Source organism: Vespa mandarinia, chromosome 6 (assembly GCF_050613455.1).
Source record: "Vespa mandarinia isolate Hongniang chromosome 6, ASM5061345v1, whole genome shotgun sequence".
NCBI classification, from domain to species: Eukaryota; Metazoa; Arthropoda; class Insecta; order Hymenoptera; family Vespidae; genus Vespa; species Vespa mandarinia.
The window spans coordinates 3419001-3433547 of NC_140815.1; the positions used below are offsets into that span (position 1 = coordinate 3419001).

At 25.2% G+C, this 14547-nt stretch overlaps 1 protein-coding gene across 2 annotated transcripts in view; it reads left to right on the forward strand.

Annotated features, from left to right (window-relative positions):
* The window catches only part of LOC118441096 (unconventional myosin-Ie), a 61930-nt gene that overhangs the window by 2192 nt on the left and 45191 nt on the right, over positions 1–14547 (forward strand). For both annotated transcript variants that reach the window (XM_085657993.1, XM_035865078.2), the window contains one exon: positions 14314–14439. In XM_085657993.1, the coding sequence (XP_085514119.1) occupies positions 14314–14439 (126 nt within the window). The remainder of the gene's footprint in view (positions 1–14313; positions 14440–14547) is intronic.

Here is a 14547-nt window from a genome sequence, read left to right on the forward strand (position 1 = left end):
TTTCTTCTTTTTTTTTATTTCTTATGAACACTAGCAATTTAATAAAATTGTGATATGAATATTGTTTTGACGAATGATATTAATATTAAAATTTTTTCAACATTTTTGAACGCTTTTTGTAACATTTTTTTTTTTTTTCAAAGATTAAATTTCTTTCGAATATTAAGTCGAATAAGTGTGAACTGGAAATCTGCTTTTAAAGGCCACTACCGTAAAGGATGATTAGCCCACTTTTACTCGACCTGTCTAAAACAATGTAAAAAGTATTACGTTAGATTCGGATGAGTGATTATTAGAACGAAACCATTTACTTTTCTTCATATTTTCATTTTAACGTTGTAGGTGTAACAATAGTTTTACTATTATATTATTTTCATCGTATAAATTATTCGTCTTCTATTATATTTATATATTTTATTTTTATTTATTAATTTATCTATATTTATTTAGATACAACATCTCTCTCTGTGTCTCTCTCTCTCTCTCTCTCTCTCTCTCTCTCTTTCTCTTTCTTTCTCAATGAATGAATCAATGAATGAAGAGAGATAGAGAGAGATAGAGAGAGACAGAGCATAGATTTTCTAATCTATTTTTTATTAGAAAATTTCATATAAAATCTTTTCTTCGCATACATATAGGAATATATATATATATATATATATATATATATATATATATATTAGGGGTACCGCAAAGTAATGTCGTTTCTGCACATGTCGATATTTGATTGTGATTAAAAATAAAAACTTATCAAAAATTTATTCGTTTGAATTTAATTTAAGAAAGCGACATTACTTTCCGGTCCACCTAATATATATATATATATATATATATATATATATATATTCCTATATATATATACACTATATTACTACATACTACATAGAATCATTCACATTTTTCTGATCAAATTTAATGAAGACATAAAAAAGCTATCGATTTCTATATATTACTTTTAAGCTTGCGCCTTTTGAACGAATTCCAAAAATTTTCGAGAGCTCTTATTGGTTGATACAATTGACGAAAAAGAAAATGATAGAAAGAAATAGAGAGAAAAAGAAAAAACGAAAGAGAGAGAGAGAGAGAAAGATTTACTACAAGCGAGGTCGAATGTCACGCGACAGGAGAGGACAAAGCAACGATATATGTATATATACATGTTGTATGTATTTTTAGAAGAGACACGAAGCTACGTGAGTGAGATAGAGAGAGAGACATATTCAGAGTGAGTCACATTTAAGTCGTTCTTGAAGATCTCCCAAAGTATTTCTCGACATTGTACGTCATGTATATTTTACCAAATAGAAATACCTCACGTTAATTCGACATTTTCATTCTAATTTATATTATTTATTTATACGCTAAAGGGGTTTTACTTATCTCCAAAATTAAATAAATATGCCGCTAATTATTAGTGATACGAAACTTTCGAAATTTATATATATATATATATATATTGTAATATAATATTATATATATTATATATATATAAATTTTATATATATATATATATATATATATATATATATGCATTTGTTTACTGTTATGAGAGAGCTTATCGAAACTAAAATTTCAACGAAACGATGTTTAAATGTTTTTAACGAGATAACGAGATTCAGAATAAAAATAATAATAATAATAATAATAATAATAATAATAATAATAATAATAATAATAATAATAATAATAATAATAATAATAATAATAATAATAATAATAATAATAATAATAATAATAATAATAATAATAATAATAATAATAATAATAATAATAATAATAATAATAATAATAATAATATTAGTAATAATTACAGATTTTTCTTGGCTGCTTAGATGATCGTTAATGTAACGACAGGACATGTGATTAGAAAGTATACATAATGTTCTCTCTAGACACCTACCTATGTTTGTACATAGATACATGTATGTTAAGTACTCATCCATAATACATATAACTATAACGATAGTTTTTTTTTTTCTATTTTAAAGAGGCCAAATGATAAACCGCGACGAATAACATTGAAATGCATTTTCTACACTTGTTTGTCCAACCGAAACACGTTTATCGATTTTTTTACATTCGACGAAGCGTTTAGCCGGAACATTGAAACATCTTGTAACGTGTTGTCTTGTCATTTATATTAACCATTGATAATTTAGAAAGAATTTAGAATAAAGTTTAGAAAATTTCTATATCTCGTTTTGAAACTGTCCTAAAAATTTTTTTTGTTCTCTTTCTTTCTCTTTCTCTCTCTCTCTCTCTCTCTTTCTCTCTCTCTTTCTCTCTCTTTCTCTCTCTCTCTCTCTTTCTCTCTCTCTTTCTCTCTCTCTTTCTCTCTCTCTCTCTCTTTCTCTCTCTCTCTCTCTCTCTTTTTTCGGAGCTGATTAGAATTAGAATGAAATTATTAAAAAGGTATATGATCATAAATTTTAATGGATTATTCTGTAATATAATAAAAATAAAATAAAAAGTAGAATAAAATAGAATACTTTTTTGATACTAAATAATTAACGTTAAATGATTAACGTTATGCGAATAATTTTATAGTTTACAATAAATTAAAATAATTCAAATAACAATAATTTTATATTTTATAATGAATCAAGAGAAAAAGAAAATTTTTTTTTTTTATAAAACTATTATAAAACTATATTACTATATTACTATAACTAAGTACTAAATATTAAAAAAAAAAAAAAAAATAAAAAAAAAAAGAAAAAGATGAAAAGATGATACTCATTCTCGAGGAAACATAATTGCATTTATGAATCAGTTAGATTGTCATCGAATAATGACTTTTTAATTCAAATCGATCAGAGGAAAAGGAAAAATAAAAATTATATTTCCGTGTAAACTTATGAAACAGGATTACGTTTGTACTATATGGTGATTCATGTTTCAATACACGGAACAGTTGTTATCCATAGAGATAGATAGATAAATAGATAGATAGAGATAGATAGATAGATAGAGAGAGAGAGAGAGAGAGAGAGAGAGAGAGAGAGAGAGAGAGAGAGAGAAAGAGAGAGAGAAAGAACAAGAGGTCACTTGAACCACAGTTTCTTTTGTCGTTTCTCTCTTGTTACGATAAAATGACGTGAACGAGCCTGAACCTACTCAACGACGAAAGAAGAAATGATACAAGTAGGTGTGTACCATTATACGTAGATATATACATATACATATATATGTATTTAATACATATGTACTTATATCTCTATTTGGCTCGATAGAATCTGCATTGAGTTCGTGCTAGTTGCCTTGAGCTCGATTCAAGTTCTTTCATATCTTTAAAAGCGGAGAACAAGATCGTTCCTAGAGGAAATTGTCTACTTGGTTACGTTTATGTTCCTTATCTTTGGATATCTTCATCAATTTTTCATTTCTGGATTATTTCCAATATTTATGTTTATTAATTTCTCTCTCTCCCTCTCTCTCTCTCTCTCTCTCTCTCTCTTTCTCTTTCATTCATTCTTTGTTTCCACAAATTCAATTATATCTTTTCTGTCAAATTTTTCTACATATTATTAATCATTCAAACTTTTGATCTAATTCGTTTTCTTCTTTCTCTTTTCTTTTTTTTTTTTTTCTTTTTTTTTTTTTTTTAACAAAATATTAATCAATTCGTTTGATACGAATAATTCATGTTTTTAGTTATTTATAGTTTTGTTAATTAATTCGAGAATGATTATGAAGAATAAATTGTATGTGACAATGTTTATCAATGATAAATAGATAATTCCTTTTCTATGAATTATGCAGTACATATTTATATACCGAGTATATAAATATACCAAGTGTATATAAGCAACTGTCATGAGTAAAATGATGCGTCTTTTAATTCTTCTTAATCTCGAGATGAGTCGAACTCGTTCTAACCTTATCCGGCATTTTAATCTGCTCGACGGAACTAACCGATTATGTTTGAGCTAGCTTTCGTTCTGAAAATTGGAGTGTACACGTATATAACGCTTTATTACTGGGTCAATCGCCGCACCAGACAAGATTAATTATTATTGTCCTGATTCTTGTTACTAATTGTATAACCTATTAAAATTAATGAAGATTTACATCTTACGTTCTTCGTTATCTAACGTCTTTATATTTGTTTATTTAATCCTCTTCTTTTATTTTCTTTATCTTTATCTTATTTCTTATTCATTTTGTTTCTTTTTTTTTCTTTTTTTCCTTTTTTTTTTTTTTTTTTTGAAATTCCAATTTATCGCTTAAAGAATCATAAGAAAATAAGAATACAATTATAAGAAAAGAATTTTATTAATTAAATTACACATGCAAAAAGGCAATATTTAGTTTATCAGTTACTTAGATCACTTTGACTTTTTTTTTTTATTTCTATGACTTTTTTTTATTCTTTCTTATTATTTTCAAGAAATAATCTCTTTCCCAATTCTATTAAGATTTTCGGTACACCCGATATATTTATGTATTCTATTCGTCTGATCAATAAATAGAATGATATTTATCTGATAAAATACAACTGTTATCGATTCGATAAACGTAAAGTATGTAGATATATTTTTGTCTCATGTAAATAAATCGATATGCAAATGTAAACGATTGAAGTGGAAGTTTTGTTCCGTCATTCGTGTTCGAACATAACAAATATTTATTATTTGAACCTACACGTATTGGCCACGCATTGGGTAATCTTTTTTTATAGAAACAATATAAACATATTTTTTTTTTTTTTTTTGATGTATACTTTATAAAATTCGTCCCTCTGATCTAATCAGAAAGAAACACGTAGTTTCAGATAAATTGTGACATTTGAGTTTATCGATCTTTCTACCCTCTTTTTAATTTTAATTTGTTTTTCTACGTCAGAATTATTTCGAAATTATTTTTCGTCGATCCAATTCTATTTCTTTGTCTTAGCTCAATTAAAAAATAGATTTCAAATCATATAAAAAAGAATTAGCTCAAATCAATTGTAAATTAATTGTAAAATCTGCTTCTAATCAATTCTAATCGAATTAATTTCTTTTTCCTAAGATCAATTTCAGATTAATTATAAATTATGTTTTCCCATCAATCTAATGAATTCATTTAAGCGACCCTTTAGTTTCTATTAATTGTAAAATCTGATTTTATTGATATAATCAATTTTCTTTTTGTCTTGCCACATATTAATCCCAAGATAATGTACTATTAATTTGATTAATTACTTATTTCTTCTAGAACGTGTTAATTAGAAAATTAGATTCCATCGATCTAATCAGTTTTGTTTTCTTAATTCGGATGACTCGTTGTTAATCTATTATCTCTTTTTTTTTATTTTTTATTTTTTTTATTTAATTCAGATTTATTCTAAAGATTATAATCCATTAATTTGATTAATCATTTATTTTTCCTGATACATATTAATTAGCAAATTATATTTCATCATTCTAATCAATACTGTTTTTCTAACTCATTCTCATCAGATGACTCGTTGTCAAACAAATGCGAGGACGAAAAATTTAGCAAGACTTTAATAATACAATACTTAGAGCATTAGAAATCGCATAGCGAGCAACGAACGTCCTTGTGTCGGATGTTTATTGTTATTAATTTCTCTCTCTCTCTCTCTCTTTCTCTCTTTTTCTCTCTTTCATTATTTCTTTCTCTTTCTCTCTTTTTCTTTCTAAAGAAACGTGTGTCTTCATAGTAGTAGCAGTCGTGGTAACAGGGTCGGCTCGTTCTTCCAACGTAATACGCGTAACTTGCTTTGTATAGTACTTGGCTCGCACTAAAGAATCTAATATTTTGCAATCCCAACGTTAATTTATTTTCTTTTTTCTCTTTCTGTCGCGTGAGAACGAAAAAAAAAATGTATTTTCATCATGGCGAAACAACTTTTCCGATTGATTCTGATACGCCCGCGTCAGAAACCTCATTTTACTCTTTGTTCACATCATATTGAATTAATAAGTCGATCGATACATTTATAAATATAGATTTATATATTTAAGATTTATAGTAAAAAAAAAAAAATATATATATATACGAAATATTTATAAATAACAGATTTATTTTATTTATATTATAGAAAAAGTTTTAAGTAATAAATGCGCATATACACATAAATAAAATTACTGCATATTTACATATTGTAACAAAATATATAAATGAAACAGATATATATATATATATATATATATATATGATATATGTATCACATATACATATATGCGTGTTGTCTTTCTGGATATAATTTTCTCTTATACACTTTTTGAAAATCAACGAGACTTTGTCATTTCTATTGTTTTACATCCTCTATCACTCACTCGATCGTGCCTTTTCTCCAAAGAGATCTATTTTAAAACGTATGCGAACTATAAGACTTTTACAAACAATGATATCTTATTTTTCGACAAAATCTAAACTATCTAGTAATAAACTTCAAGCAATTATTATAACTCGAGATGAGTTGCTGCGAAAGAAAATTTATGGCGCATGATATCCTGGTTTTATAGTATTACAGTAGAGAATTTTATGACCAAAGAATTAAGGAAGAAGAGTAAGTTTGTGATTATTATTTTTAAATGCAATCAAAATAAATCAAAACAATATGAAAAATAAAAATAATTTATTATTTTCTTTTTCAGTTGGCTAACGAAATCAATGCAATGCAACTAAATAGTAATCAAGTAGATTCATGTAGATTTTCATAAAATTAAACAACTAGCAATGATAATACACAAGAGGACATAGAAGATATCCAAGAAGAAGAAAAAAGACCACATAACTCTTAGAACAAATTTGTGCTATTGATGACATTAAAGATATGAATAATAAAGAATCGGTAAATAATGCAAACGAAATTTAAATAACAAAATGTTTCGATATCAGTCATACATAAAAAAGTGTATAAGCTAAATAATAATATAATAAAATATACACATACATATATATATATTACATTATACTGCATTATATGATTTCAAATTATATACTAATGTATTATATTATATAATAAATTATATGATTATATCAATATATCTATAATCAACAAATACAATGTAATTTGTACATATAAATAATTAAAATGAAAATAAATGTTTATTTTTAAAAAATGCAGTGTGTTTTAAATTAAGCTCAACCAATATAACATAAATTATATACCAAAAACAAAATTGTTCTTTATATAATAATTAAATTTTGCAATTTTGGTGATACGACAAAATTTGAAAACCTTAATAAGAAGAATAGTTCGCAAAACTCAATTCGGTGAAAATATTTGCACCACAGGCGGTTTTGAAATTCCTAACAGGAGAGAATAACTTACCAGGAGGTGGCACGATTTCACGTGCCACCTCTTCACGCATCATGTGATCCTGTTACAAAACTCGATTTGCGGGAAAATTTACTCCTTTCTCTAGAATTTAAAATTTCTAACGGGGGAGTATAACTTATCAGGAGGTGGCACGCGAAATCGTGCCACCTCTTTACGCATCATGTGTTTCTGATACTTGATTTGTAGCAATGATTTTTCTTTGTCCAGTATTTGAAATAAAGTAGTCAGGATTGTGGGTAAGGAGAAATGATTTGACTTAATGCAAAACACATCAGATTTCTTTTCTCGTAAAACATTTTTATTTTTATTTTCATTAATAATACATAGAAAATACATTTTATTTGCTAATTATACAAAATGATCATTGTTTATAATATTTTACAATAATAAATGTTCTCATATGGTATGTCATTGAATTTGTTTCTGTAAATGATACAAAACTGTCAAAAGAAAAATATGTAGATTTATTTAAGAAGATGAATTTCTCTTTGATATTTATCACTTGACTTACAAAAAAGATAGGTAATATATGATTTTGTCCTTCACACCAAATATATTAGTAAAAAATTTTTTTGCTAGTGTCAATCCTTCACGAAATACTCCAATTTTTAAAATAAATGGGACACCTTGTATGATGCCTTTCATTAAAAAACACATTAACAATTAATAAAGAAAATAAATTATTATCTTTTAGCATTGGTATACAATTCTATCAGGATTAGAGTACACTATCAGATCATGACAAGACGAATTGTGGTTTTTTTTATAGAGTTCGATCTACAATTCTAAATTTTTCCTCGATCATTTTTTCGATTTCCCCAGATCGTTCATTATGTAGCCAAAAAAAAATATAATTATATAATTAATTATATTAAAAATTATTATACTTTTTATTGGAGAAGTATGATATATTATGTCAAAATATTGTTAAAAAATAGGAGATATAGTTCTCTTCAATATATTGAATGTAAGTACTTTTCCGTGCTTTGGCTGGATGTTTTGTAGCTTATCTGATATGAAAACTTAGTCGGGAGTTTATCAGGAAAGATTCTCTTATCATTGCGTCAAAGCAGGCAAGAGTTAACATCGATTTTTTTGTAATGTTAATGTTTTTCTCTTGCAAAAGGATCGATATTTTTATAATACACATACATATATAAATAACGCCGAATCATTTAAATGTAGCTTTATAATCAGGAAGAGATGACGAAATTAACGTGTGAAACAGGATAAACAAATTTTTTGTTTATACATTTGTTGTTTACTTTTAGTAAAGGTCATGATTTCGGAAACGACGTTTTTTTTCAATCGATAACGAATAATTATTGCATGACAATTGAAAAAAGTTAACAGATATAGCGTTAACTGCATACTCATTATCGAGCATATGGATTGATCTACTTTTTATTTTTAATATAGAAACCGTCTTATGTGTATGTATATGTAATAAATATATTGTTGCCTACATTTCTTTTTGCAGATATATTTTAATATTCACAGACTATTTTTATTTACATATACATAGAAAAATTTCTATATACTTATTATTATATATTTCTTTTTTATATATCTATTTTTATATATCTATTTTATTTTCTTTTATTACTTTTTTTTTTTATATATATAATAATTTATCTTTAAAATCGTTGTTTTCTATCCTAATTTATTACGATATAATTGCAATATAAAAAAATTTCTAAAATTTATCCTAAATTCGTGACAAACGATATGCTAATCTCCGAACACGCCTATTCGCTTTGGAAATTCTCTACGAAGTATCTATTAACGTTGATTAATGACACGTGCTTGTTTAGAACAATAAGCATCACTGTTACGAGGATCATATTTACGATAAGTATACATTCCTTGTTGCGTATAATTAATTAAACGTACCTATAACTATCTTCGTTTTTCACAATATCGATTGTTTAAGACCATTATTTATTGTAGTAGATATTTCACAATCATTAATAAACAATTCTTATAGACCTTATTTATATATTATATTAAATTGCAAGTTTGAAGGAAAATATAGACAAAGTTATTAATTAAGTAATTAAGTAATTAATCAATTTATTAAGTCTTTATGAAAAAGAGGACAACAAAAAAAAAGTTTATCCTGAGATATTACGAGATCCAAGCACGTAAGTGCAATTAACATTATGAGCATATCGTTACTGATTATTTTAATCATGTATGTATATACATATATATATATAATGATATCATTCACGATGTGCATACCTTTAAGACTTTTATCTCGATAAATGCAGTTGTAAAATTAATATTAAACAAAATAGTTAAACATAATAATAATTTTTAAATAATTATTTAAACAACATATTTAATAAAGTTTAATGTAAAACGACATTTATTATATTTATTATATATTATATGATATATATATATATCATATCATATAAAAAAGAATTATACTATATAAAAAATTAAAAACTAAATAAATAAATCATGATTAAAATAAAGAAAAATGACGATGATGTTTTTGAAAGTAAAAATTGATTACATTTATACGAGGTGCACCTTTAACTTCTTAATTCTCAACACGGGTCAACAAAAGTACATACATGCATACATACATATACGTGCTTTAAGTACATATGTACTTACATACACACATACAAACATAGATGATGGGTTGGTAGGTAGAACGTTGAGATTGCACGAAGAAGAAGAGAGGAATATCTCGTTGGCAGCTGCCGGCGGAATTCCGGTGAACGAACAGACAGTTTCATTGCACGAGACCAAACGAGCGCGCACACGCAGAAACCGGAAACCGTGAAATCACCTCAATGGACCCGCGTTCGGGGATTAGCTTCTAACAACGAGCATATCCTCTCGTGATTTACGTCGATAATTAAGCCAAGCCTATCCTTTGGCCTCATCTATTTGATATTATTGGACTATGTTGTTATTATGGGGCGAGCAATGACCTCGATACGATTACCTGCTATTGTTAAAAAAAATAATTCTATTTTGTTTTTTTATTCTCTCGGATTATTATACTTTATTATACTTTATTTTCTCGTTATTTCCTTTAATTCTTTTTTTCTTTTTTTTTTTTTTTTTTTTTTTTCTTTTTTTTATTATATCTATGTTTCTTTCATAATTTTCTTTATTTCTTTTCTTTCTGATTTTACGATTGAAATTAGAAAAACCATATTGCACGTGCTACACGTACCTTATTTAATCAGTTTTATTTACTAATAATATTTATTAATTAATTTGTCAAAATTAATTGTTGGTTTTTTTTTTTTTTTTATAATCAATCGTACAATTGTATATACTCGTATGTCTGTATAATTTGTGTTTTTTTTTTTTTTTTTTTTTTTTCTTTATATATATATTTTAATCTCTTCATTTTGTTTGTTCTTTTGAATTTGTTAATTATTCGTCAAAATTAATTGTTAGTACGTATTCAAGGATAATTATTTTTCAAAGAAAAATTGGTTTGTAAAGAGTTAAGATAAAATTCATTAGAAAATATTTGAATTTGTTGTAATTATTGTGAATATAGACGAAATAATATTACGTCATAAATCTATATATTAAACGTTGGAATGAAATTTTTGTTAAATTTATTCAATTGCAAAAATAATAAAATCGTATTACGAGCTTTGGAATCTTTTGAATTGTGTATTTACTGTGGCTGTCATTAGGAAGGTGTGAAAGTGAACAAAAAAGATAAAAAAAAAAAAAAAAAACAAAAAAAAAGAAAAGAAAAAAAAAAGAAGAAAAAAACATTCACGGAAATGGACAATACAGAGTACCACTTCCGTTTCTCTCACAACTATACCACAATGACTGCACTGCTTACCAACTGATGTTCGTCTTTTCTTTCACATTTCTCTTTCTGTTATATTCAGGATGCGGTGAAGACCATTTTCTTCTACAATTTTTTTCCTTTCTTTTTCTTTCTTTCTTTCTTTCTTTTCTTTCTTCCTTTTCTTTTTTTCTTTCTTTTATTTTTTATACAGGTATACATAAATACGTACAATCAAGTGCAATGAAATAGCATCTTTAAAAAGTACAATAAATAAATAAGTAAATAAATAATTTGATTGAATAATTTCTAATGAAAAATATCGTACTTCGAATTCGTTTAAATTCTATTTTCTTTCGATCGAAATTAATTTTTAATTTGCCCATTAAAATTTATATTTAATAATACGTACAAACGGGAGGAATAATACTGTCACGAATTATCTATTATAATAAGTTAATAAAAAAAAATAAATACTTTCGAAGAGAAATCGTTCTTCGAATTCGTCTAATATTCAACTTTCTTTCTATACAGAAATTAATTTTTAAATGAATTACGTATTGTGATTTTTAATTTACGCATAAAAATTTCTTTTTAATAATACGTATGACGTCTAATGCTATAATTTCTATCACCAATTACAATGAAATTAAATATAATACCAATTGAAATTGATTTTACTTAGATATAATAATGAACTAATAAATAAATAAATAATTTGAAAGAGATATCGTTCTTCGAATTATTCCAAATTCTACTTTCTTCCAATCAAGATTAATTTTCAATTAATTACGTGTTTAAAAATTTTTAATTTACATATAAAAATTTCTTTGCAATAATACGGGCATTACTGAATGCATAATAATTATGTCACGAAATAATTTTTCTTACTTATAACAATAACAATAACAATAATAATAATAATAATAATAATAATAATGAAAGAGAATAAAAAAATGAATAATATCGAATAAATATTGTTTTTCAAATTAATCAAAAATTCGGCTTACTTTGTCGGAATTAATTTAATCATGCTAAATGATAGAACAAAATTATGCAATTGGATTATATAAAAGAAATATTGACGAATATACCTAATTGTTTGAATTAGGAAGTAGAAATTGGTTTAGTAGATTTAGTAAATGTCTGGTATTTTAGTGACTATCTTTTCTCGTTATCTCCTCTCTTCATCAAGGAAAACGTTCCCAAGCAGAAAACTGTATGAAGTGTTAAAACTTCGGATCGATACGCAATACGCTTACGTTGGCAATATTTCTGTCAATGAGCCAAGCAACCTTCCTGATTATCGCGTGTCATCAACATAGTTCCATCTACTTCCACGTCAGTTCTATTATTTATTCGAATAATATTATAGATTACATCTCGGTCGGTCGATATAATTTTTCAAACTAACATGAAGAATTAATAAAGTCAATGTCGATAAATATTCTTAATAGGATATAGTTTTGTTATTCGCTAGAGTTTTTTCGTTCTCTTTTCTTTTTTAATCTGTAAATACTAGTAACCTTCTTTTTTTTTATACTAGTAACCTTTTTTTTTTTTTTTTTTTTTTTAATTAATTAATTAATATTCGTTAAGAAAATTGTGAAAATACAAATGTTTTTTTATTATAGAAATTTTTTTATAATAAAAAAATTTAATAATTAAACATTTACTGGGAATTTATTGTTTATATATTATTGTTATTATTATTATTGTTATTATTGTTGTTATTATTATTATAGAAAATTTTCGATTAATAATTAAATATTTACTGAATATTATTTTAAGTGAAAAAATTATCATTATTTAAAAAGAAATAATAACCGTAATGTTATTAAACATAATTATTAGTAAGTATATATTTATTGCATGTTATAAACATAATAATAAAAAAAGACAAAAATTTTATATATATATATGTAATATAAATGTTGTTAAAATAACACGGAAATTAATGTCGAATTCTTTCGTATTATAAATTTATAACTTTCCTTACGCAGATATAGAAAAAAAAAAAAAAATTGATCTAAACATAAATTATCACGTAAGCGTGAATGAATGTTAGAATCTTCGATTTCTCCTTTCGCTTGTTAGAAGATGAATAACACGTGAAAATGAAAATAAAGATTTCACTTGTATTATTTTCAGTGAATGCTATCATTCAAAATGGAGCTTTCTTCAATTAATTACGCGGGTATTTCAAATTATATAGTTTATCTTATCTAATTGTAATGCTTAAAATGTTACAGTTATTTTCGATAATACGATAAAATATCAAATTTTAACGACCTTCAGATGGTCTCGATAAGTTTAAAAATTTTGATACAAATATTTTAAAAAAGATATTTCAATTTAAACGAAACTCCTTGTTTAATATCTTTGACTTTTTTTCTACAGATTCAAGTATAAATTAATTTGAATGTAATATTCATGAAACTTTATGAATGATAAAATTCAACGATAAAAATTAAAATTAACGTTAGACATTTAAAAATGATCATTTTAAAAGATCATCTCATTGGTTTAAATAGAAATTGTATTTTCATGAAAGTTTTAAAGAGAACTGAGAACCGACTACTGTTTATTCGAGGTTCAATCGATTTTCTCGAGCAAGCAACGTTACACGTTAAAACCTATCAGTATCATCAAAAGTCATAGAGGTCGAAGAGAATCCTAATAGGATTTTCATGGCACACTGACAAACGATGTATGGGGGTTAATGACACAGTTAAATTCTACGACAATGGCACTATCTTATTTCGACCTACATATTCTCTTTTTTCTCTTTTCATTCATTTTGAATCAGTGTCGTTTAAATGCTAATAACTAAAGTTATTTTAAAAAGCTTCGACTAATTAAAACTAATCGTTTCTTACGTTGAATTTTTACATAAAAAAAAAAAAGAAAAGAAAAAAAATCATTCTATATTTTCTATATCATCTATTCTACGTAATCTATAATATCAATATTATCTTTCTTCGTTAATTAATTAATAAAAAAAAAAGAAAAAAAAAAAAAGAAAAGGAAACTAAACATTTCATACTGTTATTACTTTTTTCTTTGATTATATTCGTATTACAAGTAGTAAATACATTTAATTTATATGAAAGACGAACGTTTGTTTTTTTATTAAAAAATTATTATATATGTTCGATTGATATTAATAAATTAATAAATATCTATAACGTGTTTTTATAACTTTTTGATATCGTTAATATATATTTTCTTTCAGGTTTATCACTGGCAAAGTCAAAATGTCAAAGTTTCGGGTGTGGACGATATGGTATTGCTTCCTAAGATCACCGCAGACGCTATTATTGAGAATCTCAAGAAAAGATATATGGATGATTATATATTCGTATCCTTTTGAAAAATTATAGATCGATATGTTTAAACATTTTTGAAACCTTGATTTTTCTTTTTCATAAATTTGATAAAATACATAAGCACACAAATACAAAACTTT